The sequence below is a fragment of the Dendrobates tinctorius genome, unplaced genomic scaffold (assembly GCF_039654945.1).
Source record: "Dendrobates tinctorius isolate UK_male_01 unplaced genomic scaffold, ASM3965494v1 ptg000016l, whole genome shotgun sequence".
NCBI classification, from domain to species: Eukaryota; Metazoa; Chordata; class Amphibia; order Anura; family Dendrobatidae; genus Dendrobates; species Dendrobates tinctorius.
In genome coordinates, this window is record NW_027361684.1 from 42951076 (window position 1) to 42973327 (window position 22252).

General features: G+C 42.9%; 1 protein-coding gene across 2 annotated transcripts in view; it reads right to left on the bottom strand.

Annotated features, from left to right (window-relative positions):
* The window catches only part of MLXIPL (MLX interacting protein like), a 141547-nt gene that overhangs the window by 34295 nt on the left and 85000 nt on the right, over positions 1–22252 (bottom strand). For both annotated transcript variants that reach the window (XM_073565755.1, XM_073565756.1), the window contains exons 8-9: positions 1258–1394; positions 466–943 (exon numbers count right to left, since the gene is read on the bottom strand). In XM_073565755.1, coding sequence (XP_073421856.1) covers positions 466–943; positions 1258–1394 — 615 coding nt within the window. The remainder of the gene's footprint in view (positions 1–465; positions 944–1257; positions 1395–22252) is intronic.

A 22252-nucleotide genomic window follows, 5' to 3' on the forward strand; every position in this document is an offset into this window, starting at 1 on the left:
GTTTATTTTTTTATCAGTGAAAATCACTGATGGAACACCGGTAGACACTGACCAAACACTGATTAAAATCAGATCCAAAACAATGAAGAAAAGCTGTCTGCGTTTGAGATAAATCACAGACGTCTGAATGAGGCATAGTCTCACTTTTGGTGGTACTGGCATTCAATAGGGAGAGATGTGTTTGCAGATTAGTTGGCAATGGCAATGCTCCATGGGTAGAGATATGCAAATTAGCTCTCTGCGAGAGGAATGAATAGTGTCTGCCACACTAATATGGTTATGGGCATGGTGGGACATTGACTCAGAAAGTAGCAACTCCCAATTGCTGACATTAAAAAGTTAATTTTCTTCCTTCTAGGAGAGAGCCAATTTACATGTTTTGGTGGGTTAACCATTGACCGACTAGTCTTATTTCTGGATAACCTACAGGAAGCATTTAGCAAATGGCATCTAAGCTGTCCTTACCTGAAATCTGCTGCTGACTGACACCGGGGAGCGATCTCACTGTTGTCTCCATAGATGGTCTTCTGGGTTTGGTAGGTGCAATACGTGTATTAGTTTTGGGCATTGGAAAGACATGGGGAGCTTCAATTTGTGGTGATGGTTCTGTGTAGAGAGGGTAGCCATCTGCATGGGTGGAGGGAGGGAGAGCAGGATTTAAGATTGTGGCATCAGGGGCCACGGAGTTATAGGGGTGTTTGGGGCAGGATACTGGTGGGAAAATTAGGTCTTGATCCTGTACTGGTAGATTTGAAGAGATGCAATGGATGGGTAAAGCTGGGGCAGAAGGAAAGGATTCAGTGGGGTATCTGTCACTAGATTCTGGGTAGTGGCACAGTGGTTTGGTTTCAATGTTCGTAGGGGTACACGGCATTGCGGCAGCACCATATCCTGATGAAGTAGGAAAACAGGAATCGGACCTGGAGATATAAGAGCTGTGGGGCTGATAAAATAAAGTGGTTGACTATACATATCAACAAATGGACAATTAACAGGTAAAGTTATATTTAATCACACATCAAGAAAAAAAGACTGTCAAAATGGGAAAGAGAAGTGAGTCGGAGGAAGGAATCAGAGAAATATTACAATTAGTGTAAGAGGAACTGGAAAGGGTAATAGGAAAAAAATAGAAGATACCAATAAAAATAGAAGATACCATCTGAACCAGACAAAACAACAGTAAAAAAAAAAAAAGAAACCACATGAAGAAAAGTGCTCACATGTACAGCGGTAACACAAAAACAGATATCTGACAACCTGTGGTATTCTTGGGCAAGCAATGGTAGGATGTGGTTGGCTGCTGGTTCCATCATTATATGTTAGGTAGCCATGACTTTCTTGATAACAAAGAGGAGGTTGTTGAGATTGAAGAGACCGAGGACCACCGAAAAAATCTTGAAACATAAATAGAAAATGGGGGTAATTGCTCTAAAAAGATCATAAAGCAAATAAGGTTCCAATGAGAAAGCATATGCTATATTTCATATACTAGAGAACAAAATTGGGAAGAAGCATGGAAATCTAAACTGGGTCTAGACTTGTAAGGAACATCATATGCAATCTGTTCCTGGATCCTTGGAGTGTGGGGGCCCATAACATAGTTGGCTGCATCCTTTAGAAGAATGCCTTATTCCACTGTTGGAGAACTAGCCCAAGGATTAGAAAAGGAAATGGAGAACACAGGTATAAAGTACTGTACTCTATGGCTGAGGAGCCAAATTTCATGTTTTGCTGCTAGTGCCCCTCACCTCTATGTACTACCCTAATAATCTCTGCTCTAGCTCATTCTTACAAATATAATAATTTTATTTATATAGCGCCAACATATCCTATAGTACTTTATAATTCAGAGGGGACATGTACAAACAGTATCAGATATTACACGTAACACATAATTCAACAATTAGGCGAAATGAGGGCCATGCTTGCAAGTTTCTAATACATAAGGGGAGACACAAAAGGTATAAAATGCTTGTAGTGTATGGTCCAGGCATCAATATAATAAATAAGGGAAATAAAGTAAAGCTGTGTGGTCCAGTCACAAGCCACTATCTGTTTATATCCAGGTACAAAGTGCTACTGAGCACATACGTGGAGGGTACGGAAACAGATGATACGACCAGATTCTGAGGAAAATTTTGGATTAGAGAACAGAGTAGTTAGTTTGGTGATGTGAAGTTATAAGCCATCTAAAGAGATGGTGTATCTAGGGCACACTTAAAACTGTGGATACAGGGAATTAACTGGATTGTCTGGGGTAGTGCATTCCAGAGAACAGATGCAGCACAAGAAAATTCTTGGAGATAAGAGTGTAAGGCACAGACTAGAGAGAATATTAGTCTTAGATCATTGGTCATGCAGAGAGCATGGTTAGAATGGTAGACAGAGAGGAGAGGTAGGTCGATACAGCACTGTGGCGAGTGTGAGAAGTTTATGTTGTATTCTGGGAAACCAGAACAATGACTGGCATAGGGTAGAGGCATTAGTATAGAGGCTGGACAGGAATATGAGCCTGTCTGCTGCATTCAAGATAAATTGATGAGGGAACATTTTAGTAAGGGGGAGTCTGAATGGTAGAGAATAGTCAAGACAAGATGAATAAGAGCAACAGAAAGATTTCATACTTTAAAATATAAGAAGAGATTGAATTCTGGAAATGCTTTTGAGGTGCAGGTGATATGAACAAGTGCGTGACTGGATAGAGGGAGTGAAGGAAAAATCTGAGTCAAAAATAACCCCAATACAGTGAGCGTGTTGCTTAGGAGCTATGGTCGAACCACACATGGGAATGGAAAAATTAGTTTTATCTAAGGTAGTAGAGGGAGGAAACCCAAAAATTTCAGTTTTGTAAAGATTCAGTTTCAGATAAATAGAAGACATTATGTTAGATATATTAACAAGATAATCACTGATATTTGGTTGCAGTGGAGTGCCGAGATCAAGAGAGCATAGTGAGGAGGAGCTGGTGATCCACAGTGTCGAATGCTGCAGAGAGATCCAGGAGAATCGGAAGGGAGTAGTGACCATTAGATTTATCTGTTAGTCGATCGTTAGCGACACTTATGTAGAGTGTAAAGAGGGGGAACCAAATTGTAAAGGATCAAGAAGAGAATTATCTAAAACACAGCGGATATGCGAGACAAATAGGAATACATATCCTCTCATGAAAATAATCATCTTGCGTACAGCCTATTTTTTATGAGGGATCACTGGTCTAGAAGTGTTATGCCCTTAAAAAAAATAAATCCACTAAATTCTAGACCTGTTGCCAGAAGACTCTAAGAGAACAATATTTAACAGGTTATCAATCACTGAGACTACTAGCTGTAGCAATTGTTATAATGATACAATGTTACATTGAAAGGAAACAGAGCAGCTAAAGTTCACTTTTATACCATAGAATGTTCTTTTTTGGGATTGTTGGTAAATAGTGTCTGATGTAACATTTGTAAAAGTTGTGAAATAGAAAACTTCCTGCTTCGTGTGCCAGTGTTTGCCGTCTAACGTGGGGAAGGAAAGACTCATGGCAGAGGAACCTGACTTTATCACATGCAAGAGGTCATCTGCCAATGTCAAATGGAGCTACATGCCCACTCAGATTGTCTAGACATCATGTGCTACGACAGGAAAAGTAAAACTTTCAGTAGCATTTAATATTACAAGTCAACTGCACAACAATCCTCCAATAGTTGGGATAGCGTGACTTACTCAAATACTACATGTTTACTACAATAACGTTATGCAAAGAAAATGTGAAAGCTAAAAAGGCTCTTCTTTAACCCTTTTAAAGAAGTATTCCCACCTTAATGCCCATTTGCAAAGGCAGTTTTCTGAACATAAAACAAGCACTGGCCAATTATATACAACTTTATCAGCGCTCATTTATGGTCCTACACAACTGTACGGGTGCTGGCTATTTAACTGGCTCTCAACCTTTGATTTCTGCCAATTGTAACTTTGCTCATGAGATGTGTGCTTGCTCTGAGCTCGTCTGCTTTTCTGATCGCTGCTGTTCGACCTAGGATTTGTCTTGACCATTCATTTGCCTTGCCCTTTTTGTCGTGATCGGCTACCTTCTTGGAATAGTGACCTCAGACTGTTTCCTGACTACGTCTTTGTCTCACTACCCTGTCTATGATGTACTCTCTTGGCTTTAGACCTCGGACCTCATGGCTTATCTGTGAGTAGTGACTAGCATCACATATGAATTTAAAAGAGCTAATTGCACGGCAGATCACTTACAGAGGTATACCAGCTAAAGATAGCCATAGACATTACTAAAAGGTACTTTGAACTTACAATTTCGCCAAGCTTGGCAAAAAAATGTACCATATATGGGGGTGTCCTGACTCTCCTCTGACTGAGGAAAGAAGGATCAGAAATGTTGAACTTCAATAGATCGAATTTTATCTTCCCACAGACGATAAGCCACTGCCTGAGGGGTTTGGCAGTGGCCTATTCCCTTTTTTATACAGAAAAGAACAGCAAATGGGTCAGAATCACAGCAGCAAATCATCATGTGATCAGCTTACTTTTACGGGACTTTTCTAATGAACAACTACTGGATAGAGGGTTAAAGGTGATAAAAGAAATCACAACAAATTGACCGTCAAAAACATAACACATATTTTATTTGACAATTCAATGTTTCAGACCAGTAGAAGTTTATTCCAGTGGTCCTGGATATACAAACATTTTGGTTAATTCTGCTAACTGGAGTATAAAACGTACAGAATATCTCACACTTATCATATCGTCAACATAGATTAAATGGTTTATTGTCCAATTTAATTACTTTCTCATATTATACAACTTGACTGAAATCAGATCAAGTAATTTCTTCGCCATTTAAAAAAATGAAATCACGTCACATATACAAGTCATATACCTATACAGAATGAATCTCTGAGTCATAAGTGCATAATAAGCAAGTGGTATATAATATGAAAAGTTCACTGGGTAACTTGAAGTTCAGCCTGGCTCTCTGGAAGCCAGGAAACCTCCCCGGAGAGGATGTAGGTTAGCCACAGGGCGAGGTGGGGCAATGTTCAAAAGAGGGAAATCAAAATGAAAGTCGTTCCCTCCCAGAGGAACAAACCATAGGCTGGACTGTCAAATTTATAAGGTCTCCAAAACATATTGTGTCAACACAATTCCTTAACATTACGATTTCCAGAGAATATACCGTACATAATACATATAATGCTTTATATCTAACCTTATGTTAGGGCTACCTGATAATGAAAAGAATCGATTGCATAAACAAAAAGACACAAATAACTATACAAACTGGTATCAGTAAAAAATACATCTATGTTATACACATTTAAGAGGATTAAAGGGAAGCTATCACAAGAAAATGTTTATGCAGTCAGGTCTGGGCCCTGGTCCTGCTTTGCCCTGGTCTATTGAGGCCTGCTGGCACATTCAGAGGTTTAATAATGGAGATAGGACCATCCTCATTGGGGTACACCTTGTTGCGGTGGGATGGCTTTTTTTTTTTTTTTATCTTAGTTGAAACTATTTTGATCAAAAAAGTACCCAAAGTTATTTATATCTACTATTAGTATATATCTATTCACTTACTGCAGGTTATTTGCTCATTTTATTCTAATCCTAGGTTGTTAGTTAATGGCCACAGTGTGATTGCTCACCTACACCTTGCATTTACACCAACATGTGCTTATTTCTTTGGTTTTACCATTATCAGAAAATGACCTATTGTTTACATTAGAGATTTATGTTACTCATTTTTTTTATATTTTGCATTGGTGACTTTCATATCACGATATTTATTAAAGGGAACCTGTCAGCAGGATTGTGCGCAGTAACCTACAGACAGTGTCAGGTCGGCGCCGTTATACTGAAAAAAATGATACATGTATATTTTGAGTTTCTTATGACTACATGTATATCACCAAATAAAATAAATTAATGCATATTGTACATGCGATCATGCTATACCGCAGGCGAATGCCTGCCGAATCTGAATTATTTTTTTTAAACATATGTTATTCAGTATGTAAAATAGCGGGAAGGTCAGTAAGGGATCAGTGACCTGTCAGAAGCCCATACAGATGAATATATAAGCAGAGCACCACATGAAGACCCCCTCCCACAGGCCGCCCCAGAGCACGAAAATCTCATTAACTGAAAACTGCAAATTAAGATTAAACAACAACCACAAGACTGATTTCATCACCCAAGGTATCATTTTAATCAGTATAACGGCACCGACCTGACACTGTTGTAGGTTACTGTGCACAATCCTGCTGACAGGATCCCTTTAAGGCCAGGGTCACACTTGCAACTGCAATGCAAGAAACTCGCACGAGTCTCTTGCCTCAATACTCGGCACTGCCGCCGGCACTCGGGATTCTTATAGGGTTTTACAAGTGATTTTTTTTTATTATTATTAACATGTGAAATGTGTCATGACTACTCTCCTTTCAGCTTCTGCTATGGTTCCAAGCTGGATCTTTAAAGTATTTTTTCTGAAATGCCACAATCATGCAGCCAGGCTCTGATATATGCTGCCAGAGGTTTGGACAGCATGAATTAGTTGACAGGTTCCCTTTAAGATGAAAACTTAGTGTACGGCACTGTGGCCTTTCAACACTAGGGGTTACTGGTCAAATCCTAAGCAACATTTTCACCATTGTTGGATGGGTTTCCATTCACAAAAAAAACAACAACATGTACTTATAGGCCACTTGGATTTCTATTAAAAAAGTATTATAAATGAAACAGCACTCTAGCAAATATTGGTGCTACAGTGCTCCATTCATTGTCTATAGTACTGGTGCAGATAGCCAAGTGCTGTACTCTGTCATCTCTGTAACACCACATAACTAAAGGGGGCTTTACACATAGCGATATCGCTAGCAATATCGTTAAAGCGTCACCGATTTTGTGACGCAGCAGCGATATGGCTAGCGATATCGCTATGTGTGATACTTACCTCCGACCAGCTCCCCCGCTGTCTGTCGCTGATCGCGCAGCTCCATTCCTCATCGGGCGCTTCCTGCTGGGCTTCCTGCTGGCGCCGACGAGCAATGTGTGGACGCGGGCGGGAGGACGTCAGGATCGCCGCGTCTGAAAGGTAAGTAATGACCGCTACTGCGTCGCTGTGAGATCTGCCTGTGTGGCAGCTCACTAGCGACCATTTAGCGATGCACCAGCGATCCTGACCGGGTCGTATCGTTGTTGGATCGCTGGTGCATCGCTAAATGTGACGGGGCCTTTAATGCACAAGCTCGAATACTAAGGAATAATTTAGATATTGGTTAGAGGATCTAAGACCTATAACATACACACACAATCGATCACTGGACACTGTGGGATTAGCATTTTTTTTTTAAAAAGGAATGATATATGTGTGAAAGTGATGGAAAATTCCATCACAGCTTACAAGGTTAAGACACCATAATTTGCATGAGCTCAGGGTTATCAAAGTTTAAGTTTCTGTTAAAGGGACCTTGGCACTAAGTATTTAAAGTATTCAAAGTGCTCCCCTTTCTACTTTAAAGGAGTATTTTTCTTCAAACATGGGTATCATTTGCAAAAATTTTATTTAATAAAGCAAAGGCTAAAAACTATTTGGTGCAATTCAGTGAACGAACAAAATAGCAATTGCAGAACAGGCAGAGCACCTATTCATTATGCATTAACTCATCCAAAACTACAGTATTGAATCTAAGACCCCCACCAACCATAGGATGGGACATTTTTTTTCCAAGAAAGTTTCTTTAAACTGTTGAACTGGGTTTTTTTTTTTTTTTTTTACAGTTTGCAATTCACTTTTGCTGAGTAAGGGTATGTTCACACTGGACATTTTTGCTGCTGTTTTTTTTTCAGCGTTTTTCACTCTGACTTGAATGGGTGTTGGAAAAAAAACGCAGGTATCATTACTTGTTGCTTTTTTTCTGCAGAGCTTGGGGTGTGGTTAGTGAGGTGTCCATAGTGACAGTGAGCTATTGTGAGTGAGTGTCTGGTAGTAGTGAGGTGTCCTGATAGCAGGGCCGCCATCAGGGCATTACTGCCCTGACTGGCGTATGGGGCCGGGTGGGCAGAGGGGGCCCGCATCGGGCCGTTCTCCTCTGCTCACCGGGCCCTACCGACATGCTAAACCGGGCCCTCAGCGCTGCGGCAGATGATAGCTATTGACATGCGGGCCCGCACGTCAATAGTTAACAGCCGCCAGCGGCCAGCCAATCGGAGGCTGGCAGCTGACGTCGGCTGCAGCGCGCACCTCGCCGGCGTCTGGCGTCATTGTCAGTCGCCGGCGAGCGAGCATTTCTGCATGGAGGGACGCCCGGAGCTTCACCGCTGGACCGTGGCCAGGTAAGAAAAGCTTGTGGTTTTTTTATATTTTTATTTATTGAGAGCGGGGGGCCTGGGGCAGATGGCAGAATGCTGGACACTATGGGGGCAGAATGCTGGTGACGATGGGGCAGAATGCTGGTGACAATGGCTGGGGCAGAATGCTGGTGACAATGGCTGGGGCAGAATGCTGGCGACAATGGCTGGGGCAGAATGCTGGCGACAATGGCTGGGGCAGAATGCTGGCGACAATGGCTGGGGCAGAATGCTGGCGACAATGGCTGGGGCAGAATGCTGGTGACAATGGCTGGGGCAGAATGCTGGTGACAATGGCTGGGGGAGAATGCTGGACACACTATGGGAGCAGAATGCTGGACACACTATGGGGGCAGAATGCTGGACACACTATGGGGGCAGAATGCTGGACACACTATGGGGGCAGAATGCTGGACACACTATGGGGGCAGAATGCTGGACACACTATGGGGGCAGAATGCTGGACACACTATGGGGGCAGAATGCTGGACACACTATGGGGGCAGAATGCTGGACACACTATGGGGGCAGAATGCTGGACACACTATGGGGGCAGAATGCTGGACACACTATGGGGGCAGAATGCTGGACACACTATGGGGGCAGAATGCTGGACACACTATGGGGGCAGAATGCTGGACACACTATGGGGGCAGAATGCTGGACACACTATGGGGGCAGAATGCTGGACACACTATGGGGGCAGAATGCTGGACACACTATGGGGGCAGAATGCTGGACACACTATGGGGGCAGAATGCTGGACACACTATGGGGGCAGAATGCTGGACACACTATGGGGGCAGAATGCTGGACACACTATGGGGGCAGAATGCTGGACACACTATGGGGGCAGAATGCTGGACACACTATGGGGGCAGAATGCTGGACACACTATGGGGGCAGAATGCTGGACACACTATGGGGGCAGAATGCTGGACACACTATGGGGGCAGAATGCTGGACACACTATGGGGGCAGAATGCTGGACACACTATGGGGGCAGAATGCTGGACACACTATGGGGGCAGAATGCTGGACACACTATGGGGGCAGAATGCTGGACACACTATGGGGGCAGATGATGGGGCAGAATGCAGGACACAATGGGGGCAGAATGCAGGACAATGGGGGCAGAATGCTGGACACGATGGGGGCAGAATGCTGGACACGATGGGGGCAGAATGCTGGACACGATGGGGGCAGAATGCTGGACACGATGGGGGCAGAATGCTGGACACGATGGGGGCAGAATGCTGGACACGATGGGGGCAGAATGCTGGACACGATGGGGGCAGAATGCTGGACACGATGGGGGCAGAATGCTGGACACGATGGGGGCAGAATGCTGGACACGATGGGGGCAGAATGCTGGACACGATGGGGGCAGAATGCTGGACACGATGGGGGCAGAATGCTGGACACGATGGGGGCAGAATGCTGGACACGATGGGGGCAGAATGCTGGACACGATGGGGGCAGAATGCTGGACACGATGGGGGCAGAATGCTGGACACGATGGGGGCAGAATGCTGGACACGATGGGGGCAGAATGCTGGACACGATGGGGGCAGAATGCTGGACACGATGGGGGCAGAATGCTGGACACGATGGGGGCAGAATGCTGGACACGATGGGGGCAGAATGCTGGACACGATGGGGGCAGAATGCTGGACACGATGGGGGCAGAATGCTGGACACGATGGGGGCAGAATGCTGGACACGATGGGGGCAGAATGCTGGACACGATGGGGGCAGAATGCTGGACACGATGGGGGCAGAATGCTGGACACGATGGGGGCAGAATGCTGGACACGATGGGGGCAGAATGCTGGACACGATGGGGGCAGAATGCTGGACACGATGGGGGCAGAATGCTGGACACGATGGGGGCAGAATGCTGGACACGATGGGGGCAGAATGCTGGACACGATGGGGGCAGAATGCTCGACACGATGGGGGCAGAATGCTGGACACGATGGGGGCAGAATGCTGGACACGATGGGGCAGAATGCTGGACACGATGGGGCAGAATGCTGGACACGATGGGGCAGATGGCTGGGCACGATGGGGCAGATGGCTGGGCACGATGGGGCAGATGGCTGGGCACGATGGGGCAGATGGCTGGGCACGATGGGGCAGATGGCTGGACACGATGGGGCAGATGGCTGGACACGATGGGGGCAGAATGCTGGACACGATGGGGGCAGACTGTGACAGTGAGACACGGGAAGGGGCAGAATGAGATACGGGGCATGATTGGAGACATGGGGCAGAATGGAGATACAGGGGGTAGGATCAAAGACATGGGGGCATGACTGGAGTCACTGGGGGAAGGATTGGAGACAGATGGGGCAGGGTTGGAGACAGATCGTGCAGGATCATGGGGCAGGATGGATACGATGGAGACAGATGGGGCAGGATGGAGAGATCGTATGGGGCAGAATGCATACTCATGAGGGTGGGATGGGAGAACGTATGGCTGAAGCCAGGAATGAGACACACGGGGGCCAGGATGGGTGATATTATTACCACAGGGTCTAATTAAAGGATATTATTACTGTAGTGATGTATTTATTTTATTTTTTGTGTATACTGTTTTAAATAGGGGGGCGGTACTGTTACTGTGTAGAGTGACACTATGTCACCTTTTTTTCTTCAGGTGATGTAATGTAGAAGTTGGGAAATATAAGTAATGTGTTCTGCAAGCAGAGCTCTAGGTAACTTATTTCCTGCAGAGACAAGCCCTGGCTGGAAGACGTGATGCCGATCTGTGCTGGATGAAAGATGAAAAACAAAGATGAAGGACTTCACCTAGAGACGTCACTGGTGAGTTAGTGTGTTACCTATACACTGACACTATACACTGTATAGAGGCCCTGTGTATAATGTCATTGATCACTGTATTACCTATATACAGACACTGCATACTAAGTACAGATCTCCTGTGTATAATAGCACATATGGTGATAGTATCGTGTCTTTTTTTTTTTATTGCTGATCAGTATTGTAGTATTCAGTCACTGTGGTGGTAATATGTAGTCTGGTCATGGTGCGGTGGTATTTGTTCCTTGTATGTGATATTACTCGGTCACTGTGGTGGTAATATTTTGGTCTGGTCTTGGTCTGGCGGTATTTGTTCCTTCTGTGTGGTATTATAGGTCACTATGTGGTCTGGACATGGTGCGGTGGTATTTTTCCCTTGTTTGTGATATTGGTCATTTTAAAAATTGAAAAATAAAAATATACCTAAATTGTATCACATATTTTAACAAATATTTAATAGGTTACAGTAGATTAGGGCATGGCCAAAAGAGTCTACTGTGTTATGGTGGCGGCTTAAAAAAATCTTTTGGCCAAAACAAAAGCTGCTGGCTATATGTGTAATCTGGTGATGGGAACTGTTAATGTGTGATTGGTGAGAAGTGGAGTTTTTCCAAGAGAGAGCAGTGGGACTTTGGACAGTTTGAGGGGTGGAGCCTGGGCGGAGTCTCAAGGGGGCCCCGAAAATTTTACCAGTATGAGGCCCCAACATTCCTAGTGGCAGCCCTGCCTGATAGAGAGCTATTGTGAGGGAGTGTCTGGTAGTAGCCATGTCTTGGTATAGGAAGATGAGCATTAATGTTATGTGTGATTCTACAGGAAGCAGTTTTTTTTTCCACGCAACTTTATTAGCATGCACAAAGACACAAAAACGCATGAAAAAAATGCACCAAAAACGCACCTAAACCTGCATTTTTGATGCAGCTTCTTTCCTGCCAAGAAATCAGGTTTTGCTGCAGAAAAAAAGCAGCAAAAACACCCAGCGTGAACATAGAACTTACCCTAACTCTAGAAAGTGGATTAACAGGATGGTCCGAAACTAATATTGAGTTTCATACTAAATGTCTATTTATTTTGATAATATAATAGATTTTAAAAAAAAAATGGTTTAATTAAAAAGTCCCTTCCCTCATTAATCTAAGCTTTAATTTTTTTTGGCTGCAATACAACCCCAAAGCATGATTGATCCACCCCCATGCTTAATGTTTGAGATGTTCTTTTCCTGATATTCTGTGCCCTTTTTTCTCCACACATACCTTTGATCATTGTGGCCAAAGAGTTCTATTTTAACCTCCTCCGTCCACAGGACTTGTTTCCAAAATGCATCAGGCTTGTTTAGATGTTCTTTTGCATACTATTGACACTGAATTTTATGGTGACAACGCAGGAGAGGTTTTCTCTGATGACTCTTCCATGAAGGCCATATTTGTGCAGATGTCTCTGAACAGTAGAACAATGTACCACAACTCCAGAATCTGCTAAATCTTTCTGAAGGTCTTTTAGAGTTAGGCCTCTTTCACATTTCAGGGTTTTGACGTCAGTTGAAATCCGCCGTTTTTAGAAAACAACATATCCGCCATTTTTGGGGGCGGAATCCATTTTTCTCCCATAGACTTACATTAGTGACGGATTAGTGATAGTGATGCATTAGTGATAGATGGTCATCCATTGAATCCGTTTTTTTGACGGATCCGTCATAATTTTGGTATTTGCTGTCTGGAGTGGACGGATATTGAAAGTTTTTTGTCTGTGTTGAAATGGCGGATCGCGACGGATCCGTCGCTGTTCGCCATGTGCTATAATGGACGCCTATGGGTAACGGATCCGTTGCAAACCGTCAATTGACGGAATCCGCCAACGGATTCCGCTTTTGTTTATACTGAGCATGCCCGGAAGAGCTTCCATTCATGTAATTTAACCCCAAAAGCAGTTCTGGTACAACATCCATCTCTCTCTCTCTTCCCAGAGTTCTGCTCCTTTAAATTTCATACACTGGCGAATCCGTCCAAAAACGGATCGGGTGCATCCATTTTTTGCAAATCTGCAACGGATCCGTATTTTCACACTTTGACAGTTTGGGACTGACGCCAAAGACTGAAGTGTGAAAGAGGCCGGGGGTTCTGATTTGCCTCTCTAGCAATCCTACCAGAGGCTCTCACTGAAATTTTGCTTGGTCTTCCCGATCTTGTCTTGACCTCCACTTTGCCTGTTAACTGCCATTTCTTAATTACATTTTCAACAGAAGAAAGGGAAACATGAAAACTCTTTGCTCTCGTCTTACAGCCCTCTCTTGCTTTGTGGGCTACACAATTTTTTTCAGAGTGCTAGGCAGCCGCTTAAAAGAACCCTTTTTGGCACAAGGTTAGAGGAGGTTGGGTTTTTATAAAGCTTGGAAATTTGCATCAACTGGCCATTCCTAACGATGATAGTGAACAAGCCGTAACCCTAACAGGCTAATTAAGGTCTGAAACCTTGGTCAAAGTTATCTGAGCACACTAATCTCCAACTAAACTTTTGCATCAGCACATTTTTCTTTTTGTAATTTTTAAAATTTAGAAAATGACTATATATACAGGTGCTTCTCACAAAATTAGAATATCATAAAAAAGTTAATTTATTTCAGTTCTTCAATACAAAAGTGAAACTCATGTACTATACAGAGTCATTACAGAGTGATCTATTTCAAATATTTATTTCTGTTAATGTTGATGATTATGGCTTACAGCCAATGAAAACCCAAAAGTCATTATCTCAGTAAATTAGAATACTTTATAACATCAGCTTGAAAAATGATTTTAAAATCTGAAATGTTGGCCAACTGAAATGTATGTTCAGTAAATGCACTCAATACTTGGTCGGGGCTCCTTTTGTATTAATTACTGCATCAATGCAGCATGGCATGGAGACGATCAGCCAGTGGGACTGCGGAGGTGTTATCGAATCCCAGGTTGCTTTGATATCAGCCATCAGCTCGTCTGCATTGTTGGGTCTGGTGCCTCTCATCTTCCTCTTGGACAATACACCATAGATTCTCTATGGGGTTAAGGTCAGGCGAGTTTGCTGGACAATCAAGCACAGTGATACTGTTGATTGTAAACCAGGTATTGGTACTTTTGGCAGTGTGAGGAGGTGCCAAGTCCTGCTGGAGAATGAAATTTCCATCTCCAAAAAGCTTTTTGGCAGAGGGAAGCATGAAGTGCTCTAAAATTTCCTGGTAGATGGCTGTGCTGACTTTGATCTTGATAAAACACAGTGGACCTACAACAGCAGATGACATGGCTCACCAAACCATCACTGATTGTGGAATCTTCACACTAGACCTCAAGCAGCTTGGATTGTGGCCTCTCCACTCTTCCTCCAGACTCTGGGACCTTGATTTCCAAATGAAATGCAAAATTTACTTTCCTCTGAAAACACCTTGGACCACGGAGCAACAGTCCAGTTCTTTTTCTGCTTGGCCCAGGTAAGACACTTCTGGCGTTGTCTATTGGTCATGAGTGGCTTGACACAAGGAATGTGACACTTGTAGCCCATGTCCTGGATACGTCTGTGTGCGGTGGCTCTTGAAGCAATGACTCCAGCAGCAGTACACTCCTTGTGAATCTCCCCAAAATTTTTGAATGGCCTTTTCTTAACAATTTTTTCAAGGCTACAGTATCCCGGTTTCTTGTGCACTTTTTTCTACCACACTTTTTCCTTACAATCAACTTTCCATTAATATGCTTGGATACAGCACTCTGTGAATAGCCAGCTTCTTTATCAATGACCTTTTGTGGCTTACCCTCCCTGTGGAGTGTGTCAATGACTGCCTTCTGGACATCTGTCAAATCAGCAGTCTTCCCCATGATTGTGGAGTGTTATGATTGAGTCACCGTAGGAGGCAAAAATAGAAATGCTAGCTAAGTCCAGAAAACCAGAGAAGTTGGCAGCTATCGGATTGCAGACCCCTGAACCTATCAACACAACTAGCAGTAGCCGTGGGGGGCTCCTACGATGCCCTAGGCCCCTCGATCACAGCCGGAGGACTACATAGCCTAAAGACAGAAAGGGAAATCTAAACTGCCCCAGAGCAGACCCCAAAGCAAAAGGCAGCCCCCCACATATATTGATGGTGAAGCAAGAAGAAAGAACAAAACACAGACAGAAAGATAGACTGAGCAAAGATGGGGCCCAAGCTAGCTTAGATAGGAAAGGACAGGAAGGCTGCTGTCTGCAATCCGTGAAAAACCCTATGAAAATAAGAGCCAACAAACTGACAGTAAAAAAAGCCCTGAAGACGCTAGGCTTCAAAAAAGGCTATGTCAGTACTCAGGAATATTCTGAAGACAGAGCAACAAGCAAAAGGAGATTTAGCTCACCCCAGCAGGGAATGGCAGAATCTAGAAAAGTAAGGAAAACAAAACACTAATGCAAAAAGGCAAAGCAGAAATCTTAGCTTTAGATGAGCAGGAATCAGACTGGTGTCCTAGAAGTCCACAGAGAAATCACCCGCAGGCCAGAAGGGCGTCGGCAGCCTTATATCCAGTCATTAACTCCACTCAGCCAGTCATCATCATCAGCCCCAGGTGTTTGACAATCAGGCTCACTACCTTTCTTCACCAGAAGAGGGAGTTCCTCGGGCCTCAGTAGTGAAGGGGAAAATGAACTCACAACAGTGGAGCCTACTGAAACAGACTAAGGGACCTTTTCAAATGCTTAGGAAGCCTTTGCAGGAGTTTTTGTTAATTATTCTAATATACTGAGATAATGACTTTTGGGTTTTCATTGGCTGTAAGCCATAATCATCAACATTAACAGAAGTAAACACATGAAATAGATCACTCTGTTTGTAATGACTCTATATGAGCTTCACTTTTTGTATTGAGGAACTGAAATAAATTAACTTTTTGATGATTTTCTAATTTTGTGAGAAGCACCTGTATTTTTTTTTTGCCTCAAATACAAATTAAATACATAATCTTTAACTTTAGGCTTTTTAGAGATCATTTCACCTTCAACTTGCTTAACTTTTCACAACAACTGTAATTTTGACTAGGCTTGCCCGAACTTTTACATGCTACTACATATATTTTATCTATTTATTTATACACATATATATTATATACATATATTAAATCAATGCTGGCAATGCAATCTTCCATTATAGACATTAAACTGGTTTCATTCAACTTCCTGCAAAAACTTATACCAAACATCCCATAGATAATACATTTTCACATTAGATACCTAGAGAGAAATAGAAAAAAATAATGCAAATACATTTTTTTTTTTCAATCTATTATCTATCTATCTATCGATCTATCTATCCTTTACCTATCTATATGCAATAAAATGGCTCAGAGAATGAAAGTATGGAAATGTGCTTTTTTTTACATTTTTCATCTATAACTGTTCCAGGAATATCAGCTTCCACTAAAATTACACTCTATTACATAATGAATTACAAAATTAATTACAATAAACTATCCTCAGAGCGAACCACATCTACGGATACATGTGGGAAGGTTTCCTGACGTGTCGCACTGACACAGGGTCCGGACATACACCACCCTATAGTGTGGCACACATTGGCTATAGTGTTAAACAGGTATATACTACATGGTGTAAGTTTTTTGAAGTGACCCACTATCAAGAAAAGCACATTCTGCTGTACTTTCTGCTACAGTAAAAAATTTTGCTATCCTGAAAAAAGCCAAAATGACAATTTTTTAGCCTTCGTTGGATAAATATAGTCCAATGGATACATTTGACTTCATCCCGGGAGTTTTCCCAGGTGTACATGCTAAACATAAGCCTTGCACACAGTGTGCAGACAGCCGAGAAGAGATAAAGGATTTTTCAATACACCATATATATTTAGCCACCACAGAAGCATTACTACCCAGAACACAGCGCTCCATATATATTTACCTCCTGTTCAGTGAGATCATGATATTACAGCATAGAAGTCCATAGCAAGAAAAACCCAAACATAAGATGTCAAGTTAAAAAGTGAATTAAGGTGATGTGCAATCATCTTTAAGGCAGTCAGCCTAACAGTTTTTTTTTTGTTACCTGTGACCCCCGTTGTGAGACCTATGGACCAATTCTGCAGTCCTGCCATCTCTCACAGTGAGACAATCCTTATTCCTTTCCTTTCTCTGTCCTACTGTGGTTTCTGTGTAAATTCCTCCTTCTTCTGCTCTGCTTCAGTGTCACACATACTTTCACCAATCTCAATCGGTCTCTTACTGCAGGTGGTTCCTCATTTCTCCGCTCTGTACTTATAGCTTGGAAGATCTGCCGTTCACATATATCTAGAGCCTAAGGAATAGACAATGGGCCATAGGTTTGGCTTATAGAGGTCACTCAGTCCATGTTCTGAGGGTTTCATCTCTCCGCAGGCCTTGGTTCTTACAATCATGTAGTTAGCTAAAGGACTCCGGACTGCAAACTATTCTAAAATCCAGAGTAAATGGAGACGGAGAGGGTGGACTGTATAGGAATTTTTAGCATAGTTTTTTCTGGCAAGTTGATTAGTCAGATGGTTCCTTAACTAAACAAAGTTCAGCGGGCTCAGCCACGGCCCCTCCGCTGCCTCTGTCATAGTCATTATCGTCATAATTTAAATTTTGGGTCGGCGCCGTCCGTGATATGGGTGGCGCTCTTCTCAAGTCAGCTGGTGGTGGTCTTCATGAAAATGGCGGCGAAGGTGGTGCGTGTGCAGAATGAGATCTTGTCTCAATGACTGCTATTTTCATAAAGAAACTGGTAAAGTAGGAGCCAGGCACCACCACATTATGGGTGTCAGGTCTGAGCTTTCCTACAAGGAATCTGACCCCCTTACACTAGCATTTCTTCTGCGGTGTTGCTATCAGTGTGTCAAGAGTGGAAGAAGAGGGTTGCATTGACAATCCAACACAATGGGCAGCACTTTGTTTTCCAAATGTTTTATTTGAGTTTCAATAAATGGGGAGGATGGTGGAGGAAAGATGGGGAAAAAAAGGGGGGGAGGGAAAAATGTAAAGGGAAAGAAGGACAAAGGAAGGACAATAAAGTCCAAATATAAAGAAGACATAAAATGAAACAAGTTGATGCAGAAGCATATTATGCGATGAATTATTACAAAGGTAGGTATTTACCGTATATACTCGAGTATAAGTCGAGTTTTTCAGCCCCCTTTTGGGGCTGAAAAAGACCCCCCTCGACTTATATTCGGGTCACGGTGCCAACTTACCTTGTCCCTGTCATCTCCGCGGTCCCAGTTGTCTCCGCGGTCCCCGGTGTTCGTCTGCGGTCCCCTGCAGTGTCCTGGCGGCGGCGGCTGATGATAGGGCCACGGCGGCGTTCAAAATCTCTGCGCGCCACTCTCTCCCGTCCTCCGGCAGTGATGTGTAGGGGGTGCGATGACGTGGAAAGCACGCGCCCTCTGCCTGAGTCACTGAAGAGCCGGCAACGCTCAGGAGCAGCTGTCATCAACGTAGGTGAGTATATAGTGTTTTTTGTTTGTTTTTTTTTTAAATTCCAGCAGCGGCAGCAACATGATAGGATTACCAGTAATCCTATCACTTTGGGGGCAGCATTACGGTATTTGGGCCACCATTCACTGTGCAGCATTTATGGGGGCATATGTTGTGCAGCGTTATTTGGGCCACCATTCACTGTGCAGCATTTTGGGGGCATACTGTATGTTGTGCAGCATTATTTGGGCCAGCATTCACTGTGCAGCATTTTGGGGGCATATTGTATGTTGTGCAGCATTATTTGGGCCAGCATTCACTGTGCAGCATTTTGGGGGCATACTGTATGTTGTGCAGCATTAAATTTACCAGTATCTTCGGCAATTCCCACCCTAGACTTATACTCGAGTCAATAAGTTTTCCAAGGTTTTTGAGGTAAATTTAGGGGGATCGACTTATACTCGAGTATATACGGTAAGCATATAATATATTAATATATATGTTCTATGGGCAGCACTTTGAACACATTCTATAAGTTGTCATAAAGTTGTAAAGAACTCATGAAAAAATAAAGTTATGTTAAAACCAAGCACACCATTGTTTTTCTTGTGAAATTCTCAATAAGTTTGATGTGTCACATGACACTCTTCCCATTGGAAAAAACAAAGTTGGATCCAAAATTGCTAACTTCAAAATGGCCGCCTCCATGGTCACCACCCATCTTGAAAAGTTTCCCCCTCCCATATACTAATGTGCCACAAACAGGAAGTTCATATCACCAACCATTCCTATACATATATATATATATATATATATGTTTTCAAGAATATTTAGTTTCAAAACGATGTGCCAGTGACAGAGAACTGCTGTATGAAAAAGTTCATGTTAAAATCGCATTGCATATGGATTGCCTATGCATGTCATACGGATATTCCGTTTAAAAATCGCACAGAAATCGCATGGCACTTGCATGGCACTCGTACGTTTTTTCGGTCCAGAAATCGGACCGCTTTCTTTTCCTCACATATGGGTATGAGCCCTAAAGCTGGAAACCGAGTACTGTATGGCGTCCGATGCGAGAGCATATGATGCCATATGCTAATGACACTCGGCTCCAGCTCTGCTGTGGGTGTAATCCGAGTGTCAGTGCTCTGTGATCCTATCCTCTCGCATGAGAGAATCACAGCACAGGTACAGAGGAGATGGAGAAAATAATTTCTCCAACTCCTCCATTGCCTATCTGGGCGCATATCAGACTGCACTGGTATGATACCAGAGTGCCGGCCGATGATTCGCACGCACCCATAGATTTGTATGGGTGCGAGTGAGCCGAGTCTCACTGCCAATTGCAGCATGCTGCGAGTGTTCTCTCGGCATGAGAACAAAATCGAAGATGTGAGCTGCCCCATATTATAATACTGGGCAGCGTGCTATGCAATGCTTTATCACATAGCACTCGGCCGTGTTTTACAGTAATGTGATTCCAGCCTTACTCCTGTCCTCATGGGCCCCAACAGGTCATGATTTCAGGATTTCCATGTGTTGCACAGGTGAAAGAATGATGACACTTCCATCACCTCTGCAATACTAGGGAAATTCTGAAATTCTCGCTCACTTCTGTTTATATAAAGTAGCTGAGATTATCAGCTGGAAAAGTTGGAGTGTGTCATGTGTTTTTTTTCTCACCTAGCATCCATATGCAATGTGTTTTTAACATTAGCTTTAACATACAGTAAGTCTCTGTCATTTCAATCTAGTTTTCAAACTAATAAAACATTTCAAACAATAAAACATATACAGATATAGATAGATAGAAATGAGATAGATAAATTATAGTAAGAAATATGTCAGTCAGATATATAATCAGTGCTTTGTTTGTGCAGTTTTCTGTACATGTATTTAGCTAATAATTTTTTTAAAAAAATGGAGTGGGGTCCCCCTTACTTTTATGAACCAGCTGACGTAAAGCAAATAGCTGAGAGCTGGTCTTAATAGTCTGGAAAAGGGGGCAATAAACATAGAGCCTCCCAGGCTAATAATATCAGCTCACAGCTGTCTACTTAGCCTTTACTGGTTAGTAAAAATGAGGTCACAGAAAAAATTGATATGGGGTCCTCCCATATTTCTAATAACCAGCAAAGGCTAAGCAGACAGTGGTGGGCCGATCTTAATAGGCTGAATTTACTGTATTTGGCTGATGAAATGTCGGGTTTCCTAGGAGATGGGTGCATAAAATCGGATGGTCCCTGTGCGGACCGATTTTTTTTTTTGTCGCACACATTAACTTGCATTCGTGAGTCTTGACCGTTTTACTTGGCTATATGCAGCATGCTGCAATTTTTTCTTCACCATAATTCCAGGTGAGGAAAAACTTGCAGATGAACACTGCTTAACTGAATAACATTATTGAGAGCAAAATGCGATTTTTTTTCTCACATTGCACTCGCCAGTTTTATATGCAGATGTGAGCAAACCCTTAGGGAAACACTGATGTAGACATTTGGTTGTAGGGTATTAATGGGCTCACCCAGAGAGTGATTACTTTGGTGTCTCTAGCTGTTCAGTAACAGTATTTCGGCCTATAAGGGTTACTGGTGAAGTTACTCCTATAGCTGCACAGAAATATTAGTGGCAGTGATCTTTCCCTATGGAAGTTTTTCTTGTGTGCGCAAAAGTACGTGTCCACACTTACTATTTTTTGTTAAAGAATTTGTTACACAGTCTGAGACAATTTCAATTCGATACCATCTACCACCATCTAGTAAAAAAGGACACAAATATATAAGCTTTTTTAACAGTAGGATATATGGATGACGGATTTCCAATGAATAGTATCAACGCATCTGATTTTCTTTATTTTTTTAACATCTCGCTCCATCCATCTCAGGAACTGTTGTAAATGTTTATAGACAAGATAAGCAAACTGTCTCTTCAGAGTGGAAGAGGACTAGAACTCTAGTGTCACCTACTGGAAGTAGCAATCCTAAAAGTCAAAGTCGACTCTTTTAACAAGCCTTGTTACACGACTTAGGATAAAAGCCAAAACCAGAATCTCAATTTGCAGACACTGTTTCGGGGTACTGCCCCTCGTCAGTGCAAAGTATGAGATCTGGTTTGGCTGTGTGAGAGGCGTCTCGGCATGCTTAGCATGTCATTCTCCGCAAGGAGAAATGATACTTCCTGGATATAGACAAGATAAGGAAAGACACATGGATTACGATGAAGCGACAAGCAGACAATGTAAAATTTGGCCTAGTTGCATCAGCCAAGCTGAAATGGAAAAGTTCCACAGTGGGGGAGGTGTGTCTGGAGGGAGCCATTTCTTCCTCTCCTCAAGTACTTCCACTCAAAGGGCCTCGTGTTCCTCATATCCTCTTTCTTTGGGTGTCATGCAATTTCTTCAAAATGTGCACTTTGCATAGATGACAAAAATAGTAATGCTGCCCTTAGTTTCCATTGTGGTTTTTATTTAGAGGCAGGGCTTTTAATGCATTACTAAAATGGTAAGTGAAAATAGATCATGACAGGAATACAAGCATTGTCCTGCTGAGACAAGCCACCATTGCTGCGCATTACCCTACTATTGCAAGTGGGATTCTAGCATGATATCGGGGTGCACTCACATCTGCGTA